Below are 19,672 nucleotides of genomic sequence, written 5' to 3' on the forward strand. Positions count from 1 at the left end.
ATATAGATAACACCACAAATCAACACCTTCACTTCAGAGGAAAATGTCCCTTAACATCAAAGCTCAACAAAAACATATCTTTCCCCTTTTGATTATAGTCCCCAATACCAAGTTTATTAAGTGGAATTTTTATAATTATGGGCACGTCACATTTTTTACTTCATCCCATTATGCAACAGAAAACAGGATTGCTTGTATTGAGAGTCTAGAGAACACTCAAGAAATAGAAAAGCATTTGTGGCACGCTCTTCTATGGCTAAGTGATACATTTATTGATTGATCAATCCAATTTGCTGTCTCTGAATGATTATGATGTAATATTTGAAAAATATATATATTTTTGTCACCAATTTCCATGCCATTGGTATCATTTGCTTACTTTTTGCTTGTTGATGTCATTAGACTCAAAACTATTGAGTTTTTATCACCATTTAGAATGAATTTTTTTTTTTATTGTTGTAACTGTACTTTTAACTGTATGTGAAGCTATAAAACATGGCAGATTGTCATCCATTGTTCTGGCCTTATTCACATTACCCAGCTGTTAGGGGTATGAATTAGCAAATCAATATCTATAAAAACGTATTAGTAACAATTAGGAAATTAATAATGATTGCCTTAAAATAGCTGTTCTGCTGCTGTCAAATACAGCTCAAAGAAAAGCAGCACTTATGCATTGATCATTCCGTCATGTATCTTCTTATATTTCTCGAAGTGAATTTGGTCAGCTTTCAGAGTCTCCTTAGTCGTCTTCTTGCAGTAGATTCTGATTATTTTCTCGCTGAATGTTCCTGGAAGAAGGTTAGAAACCTAAAAAGTAAACAAGAAATATTGTATTAAATGGAGGAATGAAAATTGTTAAGGAAAAGAGCTTGTATAAATTCCCTACAGTTTGAGTATAGCATAAATAAAAATTGATGCAGATTCAGAATCTACAGATTGGAAGATTTAAAATTTTACAGTGCTATGTTTTATTCATACTTGATTTTTATCCAGTTTGAAGGGCTTTGTTGGATTGTCCTTTTTGTAGAACCACACATGCTCTATTGGGTCCTTTTCCTTCATCCCATAGTTTATTTCTTTTACCTACAAAAGAATGAAATTTAGGTCAGCAAATACAATAAATAACGCAAAAAGCAATTCAATTCCTGGGATTGAATTACAACTAGAAAACAAATGTTAATCTTAGCAGAATTGTCCTATTTACATATGTAGATATTCTGTCTAATGTGAAAAATTGTAGATAAAAACTTACATCAACGACAAAGTCTTCTGGCTGCAGATTTTCGGTGCCACCTTTGGGGTTGTTTATTTCCAACTGTTCCCATCTGTTTTTTATTCCCTTTAAAATAAGTGGAGCATTTACTATACAACAGGTGAAATCTAACTAAGTATTGAACACACAATTTTTCTCTGTAAATATATTTCTAGAGGTGCTATTGACGTGACATTTTCACCAGATGTCATTAACAATCCATACAATCCACACATAGAAGAGTTGTCCAACAATTGCTTCAAAGAAAACAATAATAAATGCACTCAGCCACCATGGCTGGTATGCATGCTCGCCATGCAAGACTCCATTGCTTAAGAAAAAGCATGATGAAGCTTGATTAAGGTTTGATGCACAGCATTTAGACAAGCCTGTGAAATACTGGGAGAATATAGTCTGGTTAGATGACGTAGGGCTGTTTTTCAGCACTTCAAATGATTGAAGGAGGGATGAATAGAATAATGTACAGAGACATTCTTGATAAAAATCTATTGCCATTTACCAGGATGATGAAGGTGACATGTGGATGGACATTTCAGCTAGAAAATGACCCCAAGCACACACACAAGGAAACTTAATTGGATTCAGTAAAGGAAAATAAAGCTGCTAGAATCACCCAGCCAATCACTTGACATGAATCCAATAAAAAAATCTATGGAATGAACTAAAGATCAGAGATCATAGAAGAGATTTGAGGATTGTTCGTGTGGAAGAATGGGCCAAAATCAGACCTGAGCAATGCATGTGATTAATTTCTCTATACAGGAGGCGTCTTGAAGCTGTAATTGCTACAAAGGCTTTTGTACAAAGTATTAAATGAATTTCTGTAACTGTTGAAAGTGGACTAATAAAACTGTGTTTATCAATTTAAGAGCAAAGGAAGCCATCTGAATAATGTTTCCTCTGATTGGTCCATTGTAATTTTAAGCTGCCAATAGCCGTTGCTGTTGTAAGAGTAGTTCAGTGTTAGATGAGCAGAAAGTTGACGAAGTAGCCTAATCGTTGGAGACCATTTAGAACTGTTTGTTCAAGAACCTTGGAGTGTTTAAATGAATAAAATAACTTTGTCAGTACACTAGCAAGATTTGTATATCTGTGCAACTTAAATATATATAGCAATTTAAACAGTATGGGGTTTGTGATTTATTTGAGGCCTCTTGCTGCCACCTGCTGGACAAATTAGAAATGACTATTTATGGCGAGTGAAAATTATAGTTTCCAATTGTTTCTTTTTTCTGTATTTCTTGTAAACCACTCTCAGCTCTATTAAATAGCGTGACCAAACGTCCATATTTCCCAGGACATGTCCGTATTTCACGTCCTGTTTTTTTTGAGAAAGTGAGGAAATGTCCTGTTTTTTTAAATTACCTTCATTGGACCATTAAATTTACAGGCACTAGGGCACTGCGCATGGCGCTGCGTGTGATGTGATCCCTAATCAGAATATAGATAACGCCAACAACATGCAAAGGCGCAAATGTTTGTTTACCGACGATTTACAAAATTTTCCCCGCTTTCAGACCGGGTCGAGACAAATGGGAGGCCTTGTGCACAGTGTGCAAAGCAGCCACATATGTCTCAGTGTCCAATGGAGGTGCAAGGAATCTCAAAAGCCACCTGGACACCGAAAGTAAAGATAGTCTATTGATATTTTTGTTCGTTTTTGGTACATTTTGAGTTATTTTTGCTACACAAGAGGTATTTTTTGTTAATTAGCTCATTTGTTAATTTATTTTTACCAATAGCCTACAGAACAGACATTATTTCGTTCATTACTGAGGCTGAGTATCATCTGTTATTGGGAGTAGTTAAGAGTTATTGTTAACTTTTATTGTTAAGTGAGGGATGTTTAGATGAGACATTATTTCTTTCATTGTGCTATTCATTCATTACAAGAATTGTTAAGCATTTTTACTAAATACATTTATTACCATCAACTGTTAATATCATGTTATTGTAGGATTACGTAGGCCTATGTTAAATGAGTGCATTCCACAGACATCTCTATGCATGGGAACAGAGATCCCCCCGCTCCAAGGTGTCCTGGTTTTTCAAAATGAAAATATGGTCACCCTATATTAAAGAAAGTTTGGACCTGAAGCTGTCCTCTCACCCTTTACCGGGTGCTCATGGTGGCTGTACAATTTGAAGAACTAATATTAAATAAAGGGAGCACAACAGTAACTGTGTTCAATACTTGTCGCTGCGTTATTTCACTTTATTAGTAATAAAGGGAAATGATTTTCTGGTATGTGTCGATTGCATGGATTGTTACCATATATATAAATATTAGTTCCAAGTTTCTGCTCCACTCCATCTATATCTTGTTCCAGTAGCCAATTTGTCATCAAGTTGCCCTGGTTCCCTAGCAACTGATGCGGACCTTGTTAACCGGGGCAACGTCCGAGCCCATATGGCTCTTGTATTTGCGGTTTCACTCATGCCTGAGGTAGGCCACTAAGCACTAAGGACCTTGCCTTTATCATGCCTAAGGGTGGATGTCCATGGCGGGAATCTAACTCACGATTACCTGTACCGGACTCGTCGGTGTTACTGTCAGATGTGGAAAGTAAGAGCAGCAGTGATGCCAGTGGTAACTGGAGCACTTGGGGTGTGACCCCCAAACTGGGAGAGTGGCTACAGCAGATTCCAGGTAAAACATCAAGGGCCTCTGTCCAGAAGAGCGCAGTCCTAGGAACAGCTAAGATACTGCGCAGTACCCTCAAACTCCCAGGTCTCTGGTAGAGGACCCGAGCTTGAGGATAACACATACCACCCCACGATGGGTGAGAAAACAGTTTATATATATATATATATATATATATATATATATATATATATATATATATATATATATATATATATATATATATATATATATATATATATATATATATATATATATATGTGCATGTATGCATGTATGTATGTGTGAGTGTCTTCATAAATATGAGTATTTACTTATACCCTGGGAAACTGATTTTTAGATTTTCCTACAGTCCTACTGAAACCAGGCATTCAAAACTGTTTAACCACTTAAATTTACCAATTACCAGGTAAAAGTAAGTTGTCTATATGTTCATGTAAACATTACTTCATAATGAACTTACTTATATTGTATCAGTATTTTCCTTTAATCTTTATAGACTTTCCTGCAAATCCAACCTTACTGTGTAAGAGTAAAACTAGGATTAGAAAAACAAAGACCTGCTGAGTTGTCAACATTTGAACTATCATGTACAACCCACATCAGCTGTCCAGCAACTCAAATGCTTACTTGAAGTTCTTTTTTGGATTTCTGAGAGATTAATTCTCCCAGACAGCTGTAGATGTCTCTGCGATGTATTCTCAGTAGTATGGCCTTTGCATCATCAAGTTTGCCTGAAGAGTCGTTTAGTATCTTTTCAAATACATCATCTAAAGGGCAAAAGGAAAGGGAAAAAAATAGGAACACACAATCAATTAGGCATGAAGGCAAATTCATTTCTAAATTTATTGAAATTTATTCACAGTATCCTAAAATGCAACTAAAGCCAATTAAATGATACCTAATTTATGCAAAGAACAAATAAACAGACAAAGAGATGGATATGGTTATCAATTTAATACCTGGTGTATTAAAAAAAGAAACTGACATGAAATGCACATTGAGCTGATTAGGGGTTTCTAATATTGAAAGAGCTTTGTTAAAATAATAGCAGTGAGCAGGTTTAATGCATGAGGTCAATGATTCCTTAAATAAAAAAACGAGGTAAATTTCTATCCTTTGCTTAAAACCAAGCTAATTTTGCACATGCTATTTGAAGTGCAAATTCTGGCTTAAATTCTGGTAGAAAAAGTTAGCTCTGAATATTGTTCAGAGGAACCATGTACTTACTAAAGTTGATTCAAAAGGGTAAAATAAACGATATAAGAAAATGACTGAATTGCTCTAATACTTTAAAATCAAATCCATACTAGAAATATAAGCAAGTGAATAGAAAAGTAAGTTAGATAAGATAATAGCCCAGGTGATGATCAGTCAGCTGCAGGGAGAGCAAAGTTACTTCAAAGTTCTGAAGCTACCAGCAGTGGGTGGAGTACCCCAAAACTATAGACAAGAAAAGGTTGCAGTACTTCATCAAGTTTTAACTGAAGTAAACGTTTAAAGTTGCTCTTCAAGAAATTACTTGGATAAGAGTAAAAGTATTAAAAGTATGAATAACTGCTCGACTGACAACTCATGATCAAAGCAACTGATTCAATACTTTGAAAATGATGTAAAGTAATGTAGAAATTATGGTGTTTCAAAGAATATGATGAAAAATAAATATATAACATACAGTTATTAAACAATTGTATGTAGAAGGAGCACCTCAAAATATTATCAAACCATTTCAGTTTATCAAAATCATTAAAGTATGTTGGAATAGGGTAGGTTACAGTTTATTTTTTACTCATCTTTTGAGGGACACAGCAGACTCAGATAGAAAATGAAGATTGAACGAAAATTTAGCCTGGAAGAATTTTATTCAGCCTAACCTGGAATGCCAACTGAAATGCCTAACTCAAGCTTCAGCCAATCGACGGAAGACTGTACCCTCTCCAAATTAATTTGTTTCTCAAGACACTCTTCATTGAGACGAAGGCCCAGCTTCCCCATTTAACGTTTCAGTTGAACTTTGACCCACCTCCACCGTCTCATCTTCCAGCTTACTCCATCAGTGTCCAGGGGTCCGGGGCATGGACTAGTCTAAGGCCCCGTCCACACGAAGTCAAACCCTGGCCTAAATTCACAAATTTTCACCAAACCAGCCTCTCATCCATACGAAGCCGGCGTTTTGGGGGTCTGTAAACAATCTTTTTTTTATTAAGCCTTCAGAGTGGGAAGATTTTGAAACACCGTTTTCGCGGTTCCATCTTTAAGCTCTGACCGCATTTTTTTCTTACACGCATGCGTCATAGCGTCGCCTCTAAACACGGATGCGCAACACAGTATCACAACAACAATGGCGCCGTACTGTGTTGAATGGTTGCTGCTAATGCTACTCACCCTGCTGTCGGGCTTACAACAGAATCTTCTTCTTCTGGAATATCTCCAGGAAGAAAAGAGCAATATCAACGACATAGTTCAGCATGCCCAACATTTCGTTGCCTGTTTTCGCCTATTTTTGCTTTGGCACCACAGCGCCACTTACAGGCCTGGCATACATTTTGCAGCGTTTTCATGCATTCATGTGGTCGATCACATTTATTTTACGTCTCCGTCTTTAAGACAAACGTTCTGGAAAATATTTGCGTTTAATGTTTGTTTTGACTTCGTGTGGACGGGGCCTATTACTCTTTAGTTATTCACTCAAGCTCATGTTAACTTAGTTTCACAGTGCCTTCTGCTGGGGTCCAAGTGCAAAATAATTTATTTCTTTCATGTCAATAAAATCTTTCTACGTATGAGTCTCTTCCACTTAAAATAACATCAAACCAATAAGGCTCGATCACAAGCAAGTAGGTGTGTCTCCAGGTGGCATTCTGGTTACATCACACTTGATTTCAATAAGTGGACTTACATTACTCACAACGGGAAGAGTAGCCAGAGTTTTTTTTCAAATGCGACCTGTGTCTGAACAGCCAGGTCAAATTCACCCGACCTGAATGTCATTAATACCCAACAGTGGTCACTCTTCTGCTCTTTGCTACGCAGAAGCAGCAAGAACAACAACAATGGTGAACGATAATGAGGAGAGTAGTATTTATGTTCAACCACCTGGGAAAGATTGAGTTTTTAATTTTGGGAAAGATCGCTAGGTGTTCTCCAGCACTGCCATCCATGTTTACTTCCGTAAACACCGGGCATGCTTGCTTGTGACGTCATTGCGTCCTCTACTGCGAATGCGAGACACTTAGGTTGTATGAGTGCAGTTCACACAGGAGATCACATACCAGTTGCATATATTTTGTAATGTGAATGGCAATGCACAAAAATCGGATTTGACAAAAAAATTGCAATTGAGCATCAAGGCCTGCAGTGTGAACGTAGCCTTTGTGAAAATAGATCCAACCTTAAACACTTTCACTATGGAAGTTTGAGGAAGTTGAGTTAAGTTGATAAGTGGCAGACTTTTTGGGGAAAACCTAAACTGCTTCTGACAGTTGGCACCCATTTAACAAAGTTCTTATCTCCCAAATGGTCCATTTTAGTAGATCATTATCAGATAATGAAGAAATACATTTTAAAAATATATTCCTCACTACAGAGGGCAACCATTATAATTTATTCCCCTTCACAATTTGATCATGTTGGGGGTTACTTCTCTGTGCACTGCTATAGACAGTAGCCCCTTTAAAAGTCACTATTATTTGGAAGCTGGCTTTCTGGTTTAATTTGGAGCTAGATACTTTAAAGCATATGATACTAGGGAACTATGTTTTGCATCTGTACACGAATCCTGCCTAATATGAAAACATTTCAACTGCTTTAGAAAACGACTCTTCATTAATAGAACAGAATAAGAATAATCCTATATATCTTTTTAAAACAGTTGCAAAACTCACAGAGAGCCAGACCTCTGTTGAACCATGTATCCCCCAAGCTCTTATCAGTTACTATTTTATGGTATTCTTTATAAAAACTATATATTTTATTGAACATAAGATTAGTGACACCCCCCTAATTAAGATTGGTTCTTATCTCAAAGGTTTGGCAGCATCAAATGTAACTATAGAACCTGAACTGTGATTGGACTGTTTTGATCTAGTTGAGCAACTACTTTGAGTAATCCATAAGAGATTAAATGTCTTGGATTTCTGCAATAATTAAATCATATGTGTATCTACCACAAATTCTCTGACATACAGCCTTATTGTGCTTCAATGGGGATTATCTGATCCAGTGTACCGTTACCCCATATAGCTTCTCTTGTTAGCACTTAGCAGACCAAATATCAGCAGCAGGGGAAACAAAGTCGAAATCTTTTAGCGCAGATTTTAGATTTCTCTCCACCTGTGCATACGCCATTTCCAGGTAAGATGAAAAAGATGTTCTTTGGTGCAGTCAATTTGACTGACATGTGAGATGACATGTGTTGTGAATTGGCACTATATAAATAAACTGAATTGAATTGAATGTTTGAGCTGGTTTTAAAAATCCATGTTTTGCCAGACCAACATATAAATATAACTTTTATTACAGTGTTGTAAGAGCTGACTCACCTGTCAGCTGAGTGTACTTTTCCATATCATCTATAGCTTCAGACAGGGACAGGTGCTTATCTGCTTCCAGGAAAGCGTCTGTGATCCTGAAGGAACATTGCAAATTGTAATGGTAATGATAACATTGCATGAAATACAAGGAGACACAGTTGCCACTGAGTTTCAGCAATGTCAGGGGTTTCTTACATCAACTCTATGCTGTTTTTCACTTTGTGCTGGAAGGCTCTTTTGTGTAAAGAGAACCTTGTGTAGAACATGTCATACAGATTGAACACGTCCTGTTAACGATAATCACAATGTTCAGTGGCACGTATTGTAAATCTGATTTTGAATATTGATAGGAAGGAAAAATCTCAACTAAATCACACCTTGTCTCTGTAACAGATCTGCCACTCTCCATCCACCTCACACGCCCTAGCAGATTTAATCAAACGCTCATGGTCAAAGCTGTTCTTCATACCCAGGTAATGGCAGTCTCTGTGATATTGAAAAGGAAACACACATTTAAAAATATGTTTATATTTAAGACAAGACACATTTAGTGTGTGAAATCATATAAAAAATCCCCACCTGGCAAAATAATCCCACTTATCTACATCAATCTTGTTCCTCTCGTTGGACACAATTTCGTAGAGGATGTAGCGCTTTTCTGAAGGATTTGAGGGTGGCCTCTACAGAAGAACAACAGAATCGTAAAGAATTAGTTATGAAGGATGCCCTTCATCTTTAGCGTATTGGAATAAAAGTTTCCCCCTAGTATGTTATATTTGTTTTGTTGGTTCTATATTTTCTTATCTTTCGTATTGTTTTGACTGCCTTTTTGTCTGTATTCTAAAAAGCTCAATAAAAATTGTTATAAAAAATATTGTAAACAATTATTGCCAGGTGTTTTGCCAAACACACAGACATATACAGAAGAAGATGAATATATTCAGATTAGGGCTGCTATTTTGCAAATGAATTAATCTTTCGATTATTTTTTAGATTAATAATCGGAAAACCAAAGGTTCCGTAAAGAAGATTTTTTTCGGAATTAAACCAGGTTAAAAATGGGCTGTACGCAGGGCCCAAAAAATACTGACGTCAAGAGTCATAACTTCTGGGTTGGTTCGGCAGCATGCTCCCCATGTTTTTGATTCCATTATTTAAATATGTCCATTATCAGAATCTTAAGGAGCAAAAGCATGATTGTGACTTTTGATAAGGCTTGGCTGTTCACGATTAATCTGATTAATTGTTTCAGCCCCGGTTTTAATGCTACGCTGGTTTTATATGGACCAGTCTATAACTCCGTGTCAAATTTTCTTAAATTTCCATAATATTGATCATACATTTTACTACCATTGCTTCCATAACATTCGAGGATTGTGGTGATGTTTAGTACTTTATCAATGTTGATTATATATGCTTGTAGAACAACAATAACAAAGTCATTCTAAAATGTTTATCAAAGCAAACAAGAAAGAAACCAAAAAGAAAACAGGCATGTTAGTAGAAAAAAAACAAAAAAAAAAACAGGTTGTATTAGGCTTAAAACTGTAAAGTTAGAATGTGTATTTTTTTTCCTATATTCCTATATTCTCTTTTTTACTTTATTATCGACTACCTGTTTAATTAAACAAACATTCATTGACAATATTTTTGCATTTTTCCCATTAATAGTATAGACGTAGCTGAGAGGGTTTGTGAAAGGCGCATTTGTCCCCAAGAGAAAAAAATATATTACGGTAAGAAAAAAAAAAAAATTGATTTCGACATTTCTACCTGACATGCTTTTATTCTGAAAGCGCAATGCAACTCGATGTCACTGGCCCCGCCTCCTTCTCCACCTGCTTTGAGTGGGGCAGGCACTGCTGCGCTATCAGCAACCCAGTCTCATGGGAAAATGTACCCCCACTACGTTGGTCCACACTGCAAAACGTAGTGGAGGTACATTAATGGCCATTTTTTTGTGGTACTGTTACGTTTCTTCTACTTATACGCTTTCTATTGTTTTACGTCCTAGTCACGTGACTTTCAAGATTCCAGGTGGGAGAAGAAAAAAATATATATATAGATGGCCGACATTCGCTCATTTTTTGTGGAAAGATTAATGACTTGAGTTTGTTTTTGCATTAAAATGAGTTTTGATTACATTTCTAGTGAGAAATGTATAGTTTGTTACCAGAATATTTACTCGGGGAATGTACATATTCACTTGCTTGTTCGTTTCTTGCAAAGATTTTTCAAGATAATGTGAAACTGTAACATTTTGGTATAAACATGGCTGAGATTTCTCTAACTTTTAGTGGGAAAATCAATAATTTCAATCAGTTTCTGCATTTAAATGGGTTTTTGATTACATTTATAGCGAGAAGTGTAGGGTTTATTTACATAATATTTACTTAGTGAACATACATAATCACCCGCTTGTTAGTTTTTGCTACGTTTTTCGGATCTCGTCAGGATTATGTGAAATTGCAACGTTTAGGCTGCTACACATCTCCTGTGATTTAACTCCATCTGACGGATCAAACCCTCGCCACTGCGGCGTTGCGTCTGAGGTTGGTTTTCAGATCAATGCATGACGTCGTGGTATACGGGAGAAACTAATTAAATTAGTTAAAAAAAGGATCATGGGTTAAGATCGGATGTGTTTTATTTGGAAATCTACCGGATCCTTTTTGCATTTCACTTCCTGTTTGGTGCGATCTCATTGATGGGTTTTGACCAGATTTTGACCAAAGAGGAACTAAAAAAAAAAAAAAAAAAAAACAATTTAAATACACAACCAGCATATCTGGAATCAATGACAGAGAGCATACATAATCACCCGCTTGCTAGTTTTTGCTACGGTTTTTCGGATCTCGTCAGGATTATGTGAAATTGCAACGTTTTGGCTGCTACCCATCGCCTAGCATTTAGCTGCCGCCCCGATTCAACATTGAATTCTTTGTGATTTAACTCCATCTGACGGATCAAACCCTCGCCACTGCGTGCGTTGCGTCTGAGGTTGATTTTCAGATCAATGCATTACGTCGTGGCATACGGGAGAAACTAATTAAACTAGTTAAAAAAAGGATCATGGGTTAAGATCGGATGTGTTTTATTTGGAAATCTACCGGATCCTTTGTGCATTTCACTTCCTGTTTGGTGCGATCTCATTGATGGGTTTTGACCAGATTTTGACCAAAGAGGAACTAAAAAAAAAACAAAAAACAATTTGAATACACAACCAGCATATCTGGAATCAGTGACAGAGAGCGACTGGGACCAAAAGTTTATTAATCTCTCCCCACTGATTTCCATTCAAAATGTTTTCGATCCCACCGGCCTCTAGGGAAGGGGCGGGCATACCGCCACCTACTGTTACTGAGTGTGTAGCAACATTGTTTTACATCTATTAAATTCTATTTTTAAATTTTGTATTCTGAAGATAAATAAATAATGCTTTCCTTAATCTATAAATATCTTTTATATTTCCTTTATTTCCCAATAATCCTTTAAGACTCCATTCTTGGCCTGTCCTCTTTTCAATTTCTTCCTTTCAGGTTCATATGTTTTGCAGTTCATCAATACATCTGCATTTTCTATCTCTCCACATCCTTCACATTTATCATTATTTTTCCTCCCTATTAAGTATAAATTGTCATTTAAATAAGTATGACCTACTCTTAATCTGATCATTATTATTTCTTCCCTTCGGTTTCTCTCATTAATATTTCTATTTAATACTGACTTTTGTACTTTATATAACCTTCTTCCTTTTTATCTTCATTCCACCTTTTTTTTTGTGCCATTTTTCAATTTCTTTCCTCTTAATAAATGATTTTCCTTCCCCTTTCCCTAAAGGAATTGTAATTGTTATTTGTCTACTTTTCATTCCAGCTAACTTTCCATTAATTAGCTTGAAAACAGCACTTTGTAGGCACCCAGTTTCTCTAACAATGGCCCTTTTTGGGTTACCCTCCATGCATTGGGTGTCAGTTCAGTTTTCTTAGGGTTGACCAGGCAGCACAATAATGTGCATGTGGCCAAAAAGTAATAGGGATCAAATTCGGTTCAGAGTCAAGCTATTGGGATCAGGCATCAGGTTCAATTTGCATATTTTCTTAGCCAAAACAAGGATTTGTTGGGCTACTGTAATTTTGAATTGAAAAACGTCCTGAATGGGAAGTCTTCAAACTTGAAAAACAAAGTCCAAAGTTTTTTTTTTTTTTTTTTTTTTTTTTTTTGGAATGATTATGACCTGGATGTCTAAGAATCTTCACCAGCTTATCAGGGAAATGAATGCCCACAATGTCTATATTCTCCAAAAGAGAATAACAGAACAGACCTTCACGAGGCCCTTGTTAAAGCTATGCACATATTTATGCATCTATGCTCATCAAATAACTTTCTGGTTCGACGCAACATTTACATTAAATGGGTTGAGAGGTTGTTCTTTACCAGTAAATACATAAAAGATTCCCAGATGACTGCCGATACAAACTCTCCCCTATAAAACCTGAAACTAATTCTTATAAGAGAGTAAAATCTGTATTAGTCTTCATTAAATGTAGCATATTGTTGTAAATAATCGATTGCTTTATTTTTGGTGTCAGCTTTTGGTCAATATGCTAACCTTAAAAGGTCAAAGTGGGAAAATGTAGTAGTAGTAGACAAATTAGCAATTAGAGGAGGCAATAACAATTACAATTCCTTTAGGGAAAGGGAAAGGAAAATCATTTATTAAGAGGAAAGACATTGAAAAATGGCAAAAAAAAGGTGGAATGAAGATAAAAAGGAAGAAGGTTATATAAAGTACAAAAGTCAGTATTAAATAGAAATATTAATGAGAGAAACCGAAGGGAAGAAATAATAATGATCAGATTAAGAGTAGGTCATACTTATTTAAATGACAATTTATACTTAATAGGGAGGAAAAATAATGATAAATGTGAAGGATGTGGAGAGATAGAAAATGCAGATGTATTGATGAACTGCAAAACATATGAACCTGAAAGGAAGAAATTGAAAAGAGGACAGGCCAAGAATGGAGTCTTAAAGGATTATTGGGAAATAAAGGAAATATAAAAGATATTTATAGATTAAGGAAAGCATTATTTATTTATCTTCAGAATACAAAATTAAAAAATAGAATTTAATAGACGTAAAACAATGTTGCTACACACTCATGAACAGTAGGTGGCGGTATGCCCGCCCCTTCCCTAGAGCACGGTGGGATCGAAAACATTTTGAATGGAAATCAGTGGGGAGAGATTAATAAACTTTTGGTCCCAGTCGCTCTCTGTCACTGATTCCAGATATGCTGGTTGTGTATTCAAATTGTTTTTTGTTTTTTTTTAGTTCCTCTTTGGTCAAAATCTGGTCAAAACCCATCAATGAGATCGCACCAAACAGGAAGTGAAATGCACAAAGGATCCGGTAGATTTCCAAATAAAACACATCCGATCTTAACCCATGATCCTTTTTTTAACTAGTTTAATTAGTTTCTCCCGTATGCCACGACGTAATGCATTGATCTGAAAATCAACCTCAGACGCAACGCCGCAGTGGCGAGGGTTTGATCCGTCAGATGGAGTTAAATCACAAAGAATTCAATGTTGAATCGGGGCGGCAGCTAAATGCTAGGCGATGGGTAGCAGCCAAAACGTTGCAATTTCACATAATCCTGACGAGATCCGAAAAACCGTAACAAAAACTAGCAAGCGGGTGATTATGTATGCTCTCTGTCACTGATTCCAGATATGCTGGTTGTGTATTTAAATTGTTTTTTATTTATTTTTTGTTCCTCTTTGGTCAAAATCGGGTCAAAACCCATCAATGAGATCGCACCAAACAGGAAGTGAAATGCACAAAGGATCCGGTAGATTTCCAAATAAAACACATCCGATCTTAACCCATGATCCTTTTTTTAACTAGTTTAATTAGTTTCTCCCGTATGCCACGACGTAATGCATTGATCTGAAAATCAACCTCAGATGCAACGCACGCAGTGGCGAGGGTTTGATCCGTCAGATGGAGTTAAATCACAAAGAATTCAATGTTGAATCGGGGCGGCAGCTAAATGCTAGGAGATGTGTAGCAGCCTAAACGTTGCAATTTCACATAATCCTGACGAGATCCGAAAAACGTAGCAAAAACTAGCAAGCGGGTGATTATGTATGTTCACTAAGGAAATATTATGTAAATAAACCCTACACTTCTCGCTATAAATGTAATCAAAACCCATTTAAATGCAGAAACTGATTGAAATTATTGATTTTCCCACTAAAAGTTAGAGAAATCTCAGCCATGTTTATACCAAAATGTTACAGTTTCACATTATCTTGAAAAATCTTTGCAAGAAACGAACAAGCAAGTGAATATGTACATTCCCTGAGTAAATATTCTGGTAACAAACTATACATTTCTCACTAGAAATGTAATCAAAACTCATTTTAATGCAAAAACAAACTCAAGTCATTAATCTTTCCACAAAAAAATGAGCGAATGTCGGCCATATATTTATTTTTTTTCTTCTCCCAGCTGGAATCTTGAAAGTCACGTGACTAGGACGTAAAACAATAGAAAGCGTATAGGTAGAAGAAACGTAACAGTACCACAAAAAAATGGCCATTAATGTACCTCCACTACGTTTTGCAGTGTGGACCAACGTAGTGGGGGTACATTTTCCCATGAGACTGGGTTGCAATCAGTTAAAATCTAGACCTTCGAATAAGGTACAACATCTATTTATAACATCTTGTTGTTAGTTTACATTTAAATTTAGAACATATAATTCAAGCTCATCTTAATCCTGGGATGGACACCTTTCTACTATTGAGCTGCTAATTTCACCTAAGTGATGTCAACCAACAATAAATTTTTTCATCTGATTTTTAGTGAAATACCGCCACTATGGGAACTTTAAACAAAATCAGGACTCTGTCTTCTTGAAAAGAACAATATCAGTGTTTGTATCGTTTACATATCAAACTCAGCTATTTTAGATGGAAATTGATATTTTAAAGATGGAAAGACGGAAGAAGCTGGAGGGAGGTCTGAAATGATTAGTGATAATAATATAACTACTTGAGCTTATAAAATTGACATCCAGACCCTGTTACACTATATTATCATAATGATGGTGCCAAATATGACATATTTCTATCATTATCTTACACAATGCTTCAGTTATCGCGCCTTATAAATCCAACATTTGAAACAGTTCAGGTACAGGTTCTTCCTTTTCTAGTACCTGCTTGCTCGCTCCTCCTGCTTCTTCTGCTGCTTGGTCAGTAGCTGGGATCGTCTCAGCCTTTATAGAATAAAATCAACACAAAGTAACATTCAAGGATTGTGGTGATGTTTAGTATTGTATCAATGTTGAATATAGCATAAGCAAAAACAGGAGTTTATATCAGAGCAAGGAAAACTGAGAACAGAGACCATTTTTATAAACCAGATTAACCTTTTTTTTGAGTTTTTACAGCAATAGTGGCTTGTTTTTTTATGGACAGTAGGTTGACAGGAAAGGGGGTAGGAGAGGGGGAGAGACATGCAGGAAATGACCACAGGCCAGATTCAAACCCAGGTCAGCCACATTAAGGACTAAGGCCTTCATACGTGGGTCGTGTGACCTAACCACTGCGCCACCAAAGCACACCCCACCAGATGAACTTTTAATCATACATTCCAGAAACTGTCAGGATGGGCACCTTATGTTTTGGGTCTATGAGATTCTTGATGAAATCCAGATCTTCTTTGAGAATATTTTTAAGCTCTTCTATTTCTTCAGGATCTCCTCTATCCTCGCCAGTCATTTCCTTTCGCACATCCTTCATATATTTTAGTAAGCCATCATTCTTTTCCATCAGATGGTCAATCATCTTTTTAGATAGTTCCTCATGCTGCAAGACACAAAATTATTTATCGTGAGAACAGGACATCACATTCTGAAAATAAAAGTAACATATCTATCTGAATAAAGCGGAAATAGTCTACTTTGTATTAGAAACAAAAGGACACTGTTTAACTTTAAATGTGGGCAGACATCAGGTGTGATCATTATTTACTTGGGAGCTGTGATCAGTTTTTATTTTCAATTTGACTGTTGGGATATATTGCCACAATGAGCACAAATCAGTTGGATGAACCATCTAAAGCCATCCCCCTTTTCCTTTTTCACAAAGAGAATAAAAGATTAGCTGGAAAAGTACTGTAGCTGCCCACTGTAAAAGGCGGTCAGCTCAAGCACAGACCAATCAGCTGATGGAGGAGGCTGACACTTGATCAGGAAATGCCCCCACGTCACTCATGGTTTAAAACGCAAAGCGCGGACTAAAGCTTTTTCTTTCCATGGTTTCACGACCTGTAAGAAGAGACTGCTTTCACGTGAAATGCCAGAAGAAAGCTAAATGGAAGCTTTTGTGTTTCCTGCGTCAAAAGTCGTGGATGGCAGTGTCTAATCGTGCATAGCGGCTGCGCTAACTGAGGAGATAGAAACCTCCGGAGCTGACTGCTGAGTGGAGTCCCCCCCCTTCTTGAGGACCTTGCAAAGGACATAACGGCCTATCGCAAAAGGGACGTCTTCTGCCGATAGTTTCCATAAAAAAAATCTTCCTCGACTTACAAGCACATCAAGCCCTCTGCTGTAGCATCAAACTGACTGAAACTTTCCCGAGAGCGGATCCGATGGTGTAGAAGACCCGCATGGCTGGAGCCACACCACGTGCTCCCTCGGAACCCGCAACTCACAGTAATATCACTCTTCTTTTCTTTTGATGCATTAGTGAGGTGCTGTGCTCGGCGAGAGAGACAGGTAGATTCAGGGATTTGATTTAATGCTGATTTTAATTTGTGTTGGTTATAAGAGTTCTGGTTAATTGGTTGAAATAAGTGTGCTGTGAAAGCTGCAAGTGATATTTCTTTCTTCTTCTCTTTCCTATCCTCTTTTCGTTTGTTTCAGCTTTAAGGGAGTTATAGAGATATTACATTCAACCGCGTGTGGTCCCGTGTTCCCCCCCCCCTTTTTATCACATTAAGAGGGAGGTCTCTCGTACATTTACATGCCTTCCCCACATACATACATACTGCCTTGTTGATGCCGTTTTGCTAAAACGACTTCTGCTGCTGTTGTTTAATGCATTTTTAACCATTTACCATTTTTAAGCTGAATGTATTAATTTTATGTTGATTAATTGCACTGTTATCATCAAACCTGCTGCTATTCCAGAGGACATTAGTAAATGTATTAACATCTGGCATTTTGAACAACCTCAAAAGCCAGTTAAACGGACTTTTACTGTTTTATTCTCTTTTTTCTATTCTTCTTTGTTTTCTTTAAACTAGTCATTTAATCTACCTCGTGTTTTTTTCTAATAGCGGGTAGTGTTTGCATAGATGTTAGATTTTCTGTAATCCTGACTTATAAGAATAAAGAAATCGTTGTTTAACTTGTAGTAGTTCTGTGTTTCATATAGTGGACGATTTATCACTCAGGTCAGATCCACCCCTTTTGGTAATAGTGCGAATAAACAGAGATAAAAAGTTCTTTATTGATAATTAAGAGCTCTGCTGATAACTTAGCCTGGGCCACTAGATTGGTGGAAACCTGGATTTTAAAAGCCGGTCCAGGAACCCTTCATAGGTGAAACCACAAACCCTGGTAAGTAAGTAAATTAAAGCTACAATTATTCAACTAAGAACACTAAATTGATTTCACCTCCGATTTTGAATAGGTTAAATAACTATAACTCCAGTTTTAGTTAATCAATTATTCATTATCTGCAGGATATTATTTTGCACAACATGACCTTTAGATAAGAGCTGTACTATGCAAATAACTTCCACTTATACTTGAAACATTGATTAAAAACATTTGTAAAAAAAAAAAAACTGTTTTGGTATTTATGAAGATATAAGCAGAATGAAAATAGATTTCAATTTGCACACAGTGATTTTTTTTAAGGGAGTCTTAAATCTGAGTTCGCTTTTAATCCCAATCAATTAATCAAAACGTATTTATTGTCAGATCGAGGTCTTCTCACACCCCTGTTCTCCGGCTGCCACCCCGAGTCTGGGGCCTGGAGGAAGAGTGAGCCGCCTGGTCCGTGGGAGATGTAAACGGGAGATGTAAACCCGAGTCACAATGTCTAAGGCTGTTTGTTAATAAACTAGTTAACTTGTAAAGACGTGGATTTCTTTATGTACTGCAGCACAAACATTACACCCCCCGGCTGGGTTCCCTGCCAGGGGGTGGGGCGTCCCTGGCGGATACACTTCGGTACTTGGCTGCCGGCGGAGCCCCCGGACTCGTCCCCGCGGCTCCCGGGGGCTCCGGCATTGCGGTGGCTGGGGGGCTTCCTATCTCTCCTCCTCCCTTGGTGGGGTCGGATTTCCTGGGTTACCCCTGCTTGGTGCCTTAGCTCTTAGGGTCCCTTTGGGTGTCTGGGGCTTTGGGTCTCCCGGCACTGGACTCATGCTCTGGGGGGGGGCGCCTCTTCAGCTCTCAACAACCACTATTGAGCCATCTTCCTTTGGATAAACTTAACATGCAGAAGTGCACTTTCCCAAAACAACTACAGGTGCTTGATTCCAGGTACTTAGAGATTCACTTCCACACAGAGAGCCCACACTCTTGTCTTCAGGTAACACAGAGTACATGTCAGATTAATGTGTTAGTATGTCTCGTAACATGTCCGTTGGTTGTGCTGTTCTTTTTGCGTCTCTTTGCAGCAGTGTTAATTTCGTCAGCCATGACGTTGACGAAAATATTTCGTCAACGCTCCTTTTTCCCGTGACAATGACAAGACGAGAACGAACAAAAATTGTTTCCAGAAAATAAAAATATGACGAAAATAAAAAAAATATTTTTCGTCGAGACAAGACAGACGAAATGGACATTAAAAAATGTAATTATTTATGATTAATTTTTAATTGTTAATATAAGTGTTTCTCGAGCTTCATAGAAGATGCCTTATTTGTCCCAAGACGGCACCTGTCCCACAGTTTCTCGCGCTGCTCAGTCAGTAGTAGCAGAGGGCTAACTCATAGCTCAACTTCGCAGTCATTGCGGATACCGGTGTGCGGTTTGTTAAACAATGCCTGGATGAATGGAGCCATTACATTCGCTTACAACTCGAAGGAAAACACCGCAGTAAGGATGCAACCAAAGGGTCTCTGGCTTCAACAAGGCAGGGAAGAACACAGCGAATCTCAAGCGACATCTCAGGTGCCAACAGGTTA

At 37.3% G+C, this 19,672-nt stretch overlaps 2 protein-coding genes across 3 annotated transcripts in view; both read right to left on the minus strand.

Annotated features, from left to right (window-relative positions):
- The window catches only part of samhd1 (SAM domain and HD domain 1), a 66,605-nt gene continuing 46,933 nt past the window's right edge, over positions 1 to 19,672 (minus strand). Inside the window, exons 17-19 of one of the 2 annotated variants that reach the window (XR_005280918.1) lie at positions 1,256 to 1,342; positions 982 to 1,086; positions 1 to 810 (exon numbers count right to left, since the gene is read on the minus strand). Coding sequence is in view for 1 of the 2 variants with exons in the window: in XM_038286326.1 (XP_038142254.1) it covers positions 1,257 to 1,342 (86 nt within the window). In the remaining variant the exon portion in view is untranslated. Of the gene's footprint in view, positions 811 to 981; positions 1,087 to 1,251; positions 1,343 to 19,672 lie in introns of those variants that run through there. The other variant, XM_038286326.1, reaches the window with a different exon arrangement.
- On the minus strand, positions 4,377 to 16,333 carry LOC119784333 (deoxynucleoside triphosphate triphosphohydrolase SAMHD1-like). The gene is made up of 7 exons (XM_038286328.1): positions 16,144 to 16,333; positions 15,684 to 15,743; positions 9,032 to 9,132; positions 8,830 to 8,938; positions 8,648 to 8,739; positions 8,462 to 8,547; positions 4,377 to 4,690 (listed from the first exon to the last, which is right to left on the minus strand). The coding sequence occupies exons 1-7, from the start codon at positions 16,312 to 16,314 to the stop codon at positions 4,539 to 4,541; spliced, it is 771 nt and encodes a 256-aa protein (XP_038142256.1). The 5' UTR covers positions 16,315 to 16,333; the 3' UTR covers positions 4,377 to 4,538.

This window comes from Cyprinodon tularosa, unplaced genomic scaffold (assembly GCF_016077235.1).
Source record: "Cyprinodon tularosa strain WSP-4 unplaced genomic scaffold, ASM1607723v1 ctg223, whole genome shotgun sequence".
NCBI classification, from domain to species: domain Eukaryota; kingdom Metazoa; phylum Chordata; class Actinopteri; order Cyprinodontiformes; family Cyprinodontidae; genus Cyprinodon; species Cyprinodon tularosa.

Bases quoted from the DNA above. Each gene is read 5' to 3' on its own strand.
- LOC119784333 (XM_038286328.1), bottom strand. From the start codon at position 16,314: ATGATTGACCATCTGATGGAAAAGAATGATGGCTTACTAAAATATATG. The intron at 15,744-16,143 runs GTGCCCATCCTG...TATTCTATAAAG, and splicing joins TCATAGACCCAAAACATAAG to GCTGAGACGATCCCAGCTAC. The intron at 8,548-8,647 runs GTAAGAAACCCC...ATGTTCCTTCAG, and splicing joins AAAAACAGCATAGAGTTGAT to GATCACAGACGCTTTCCTGG.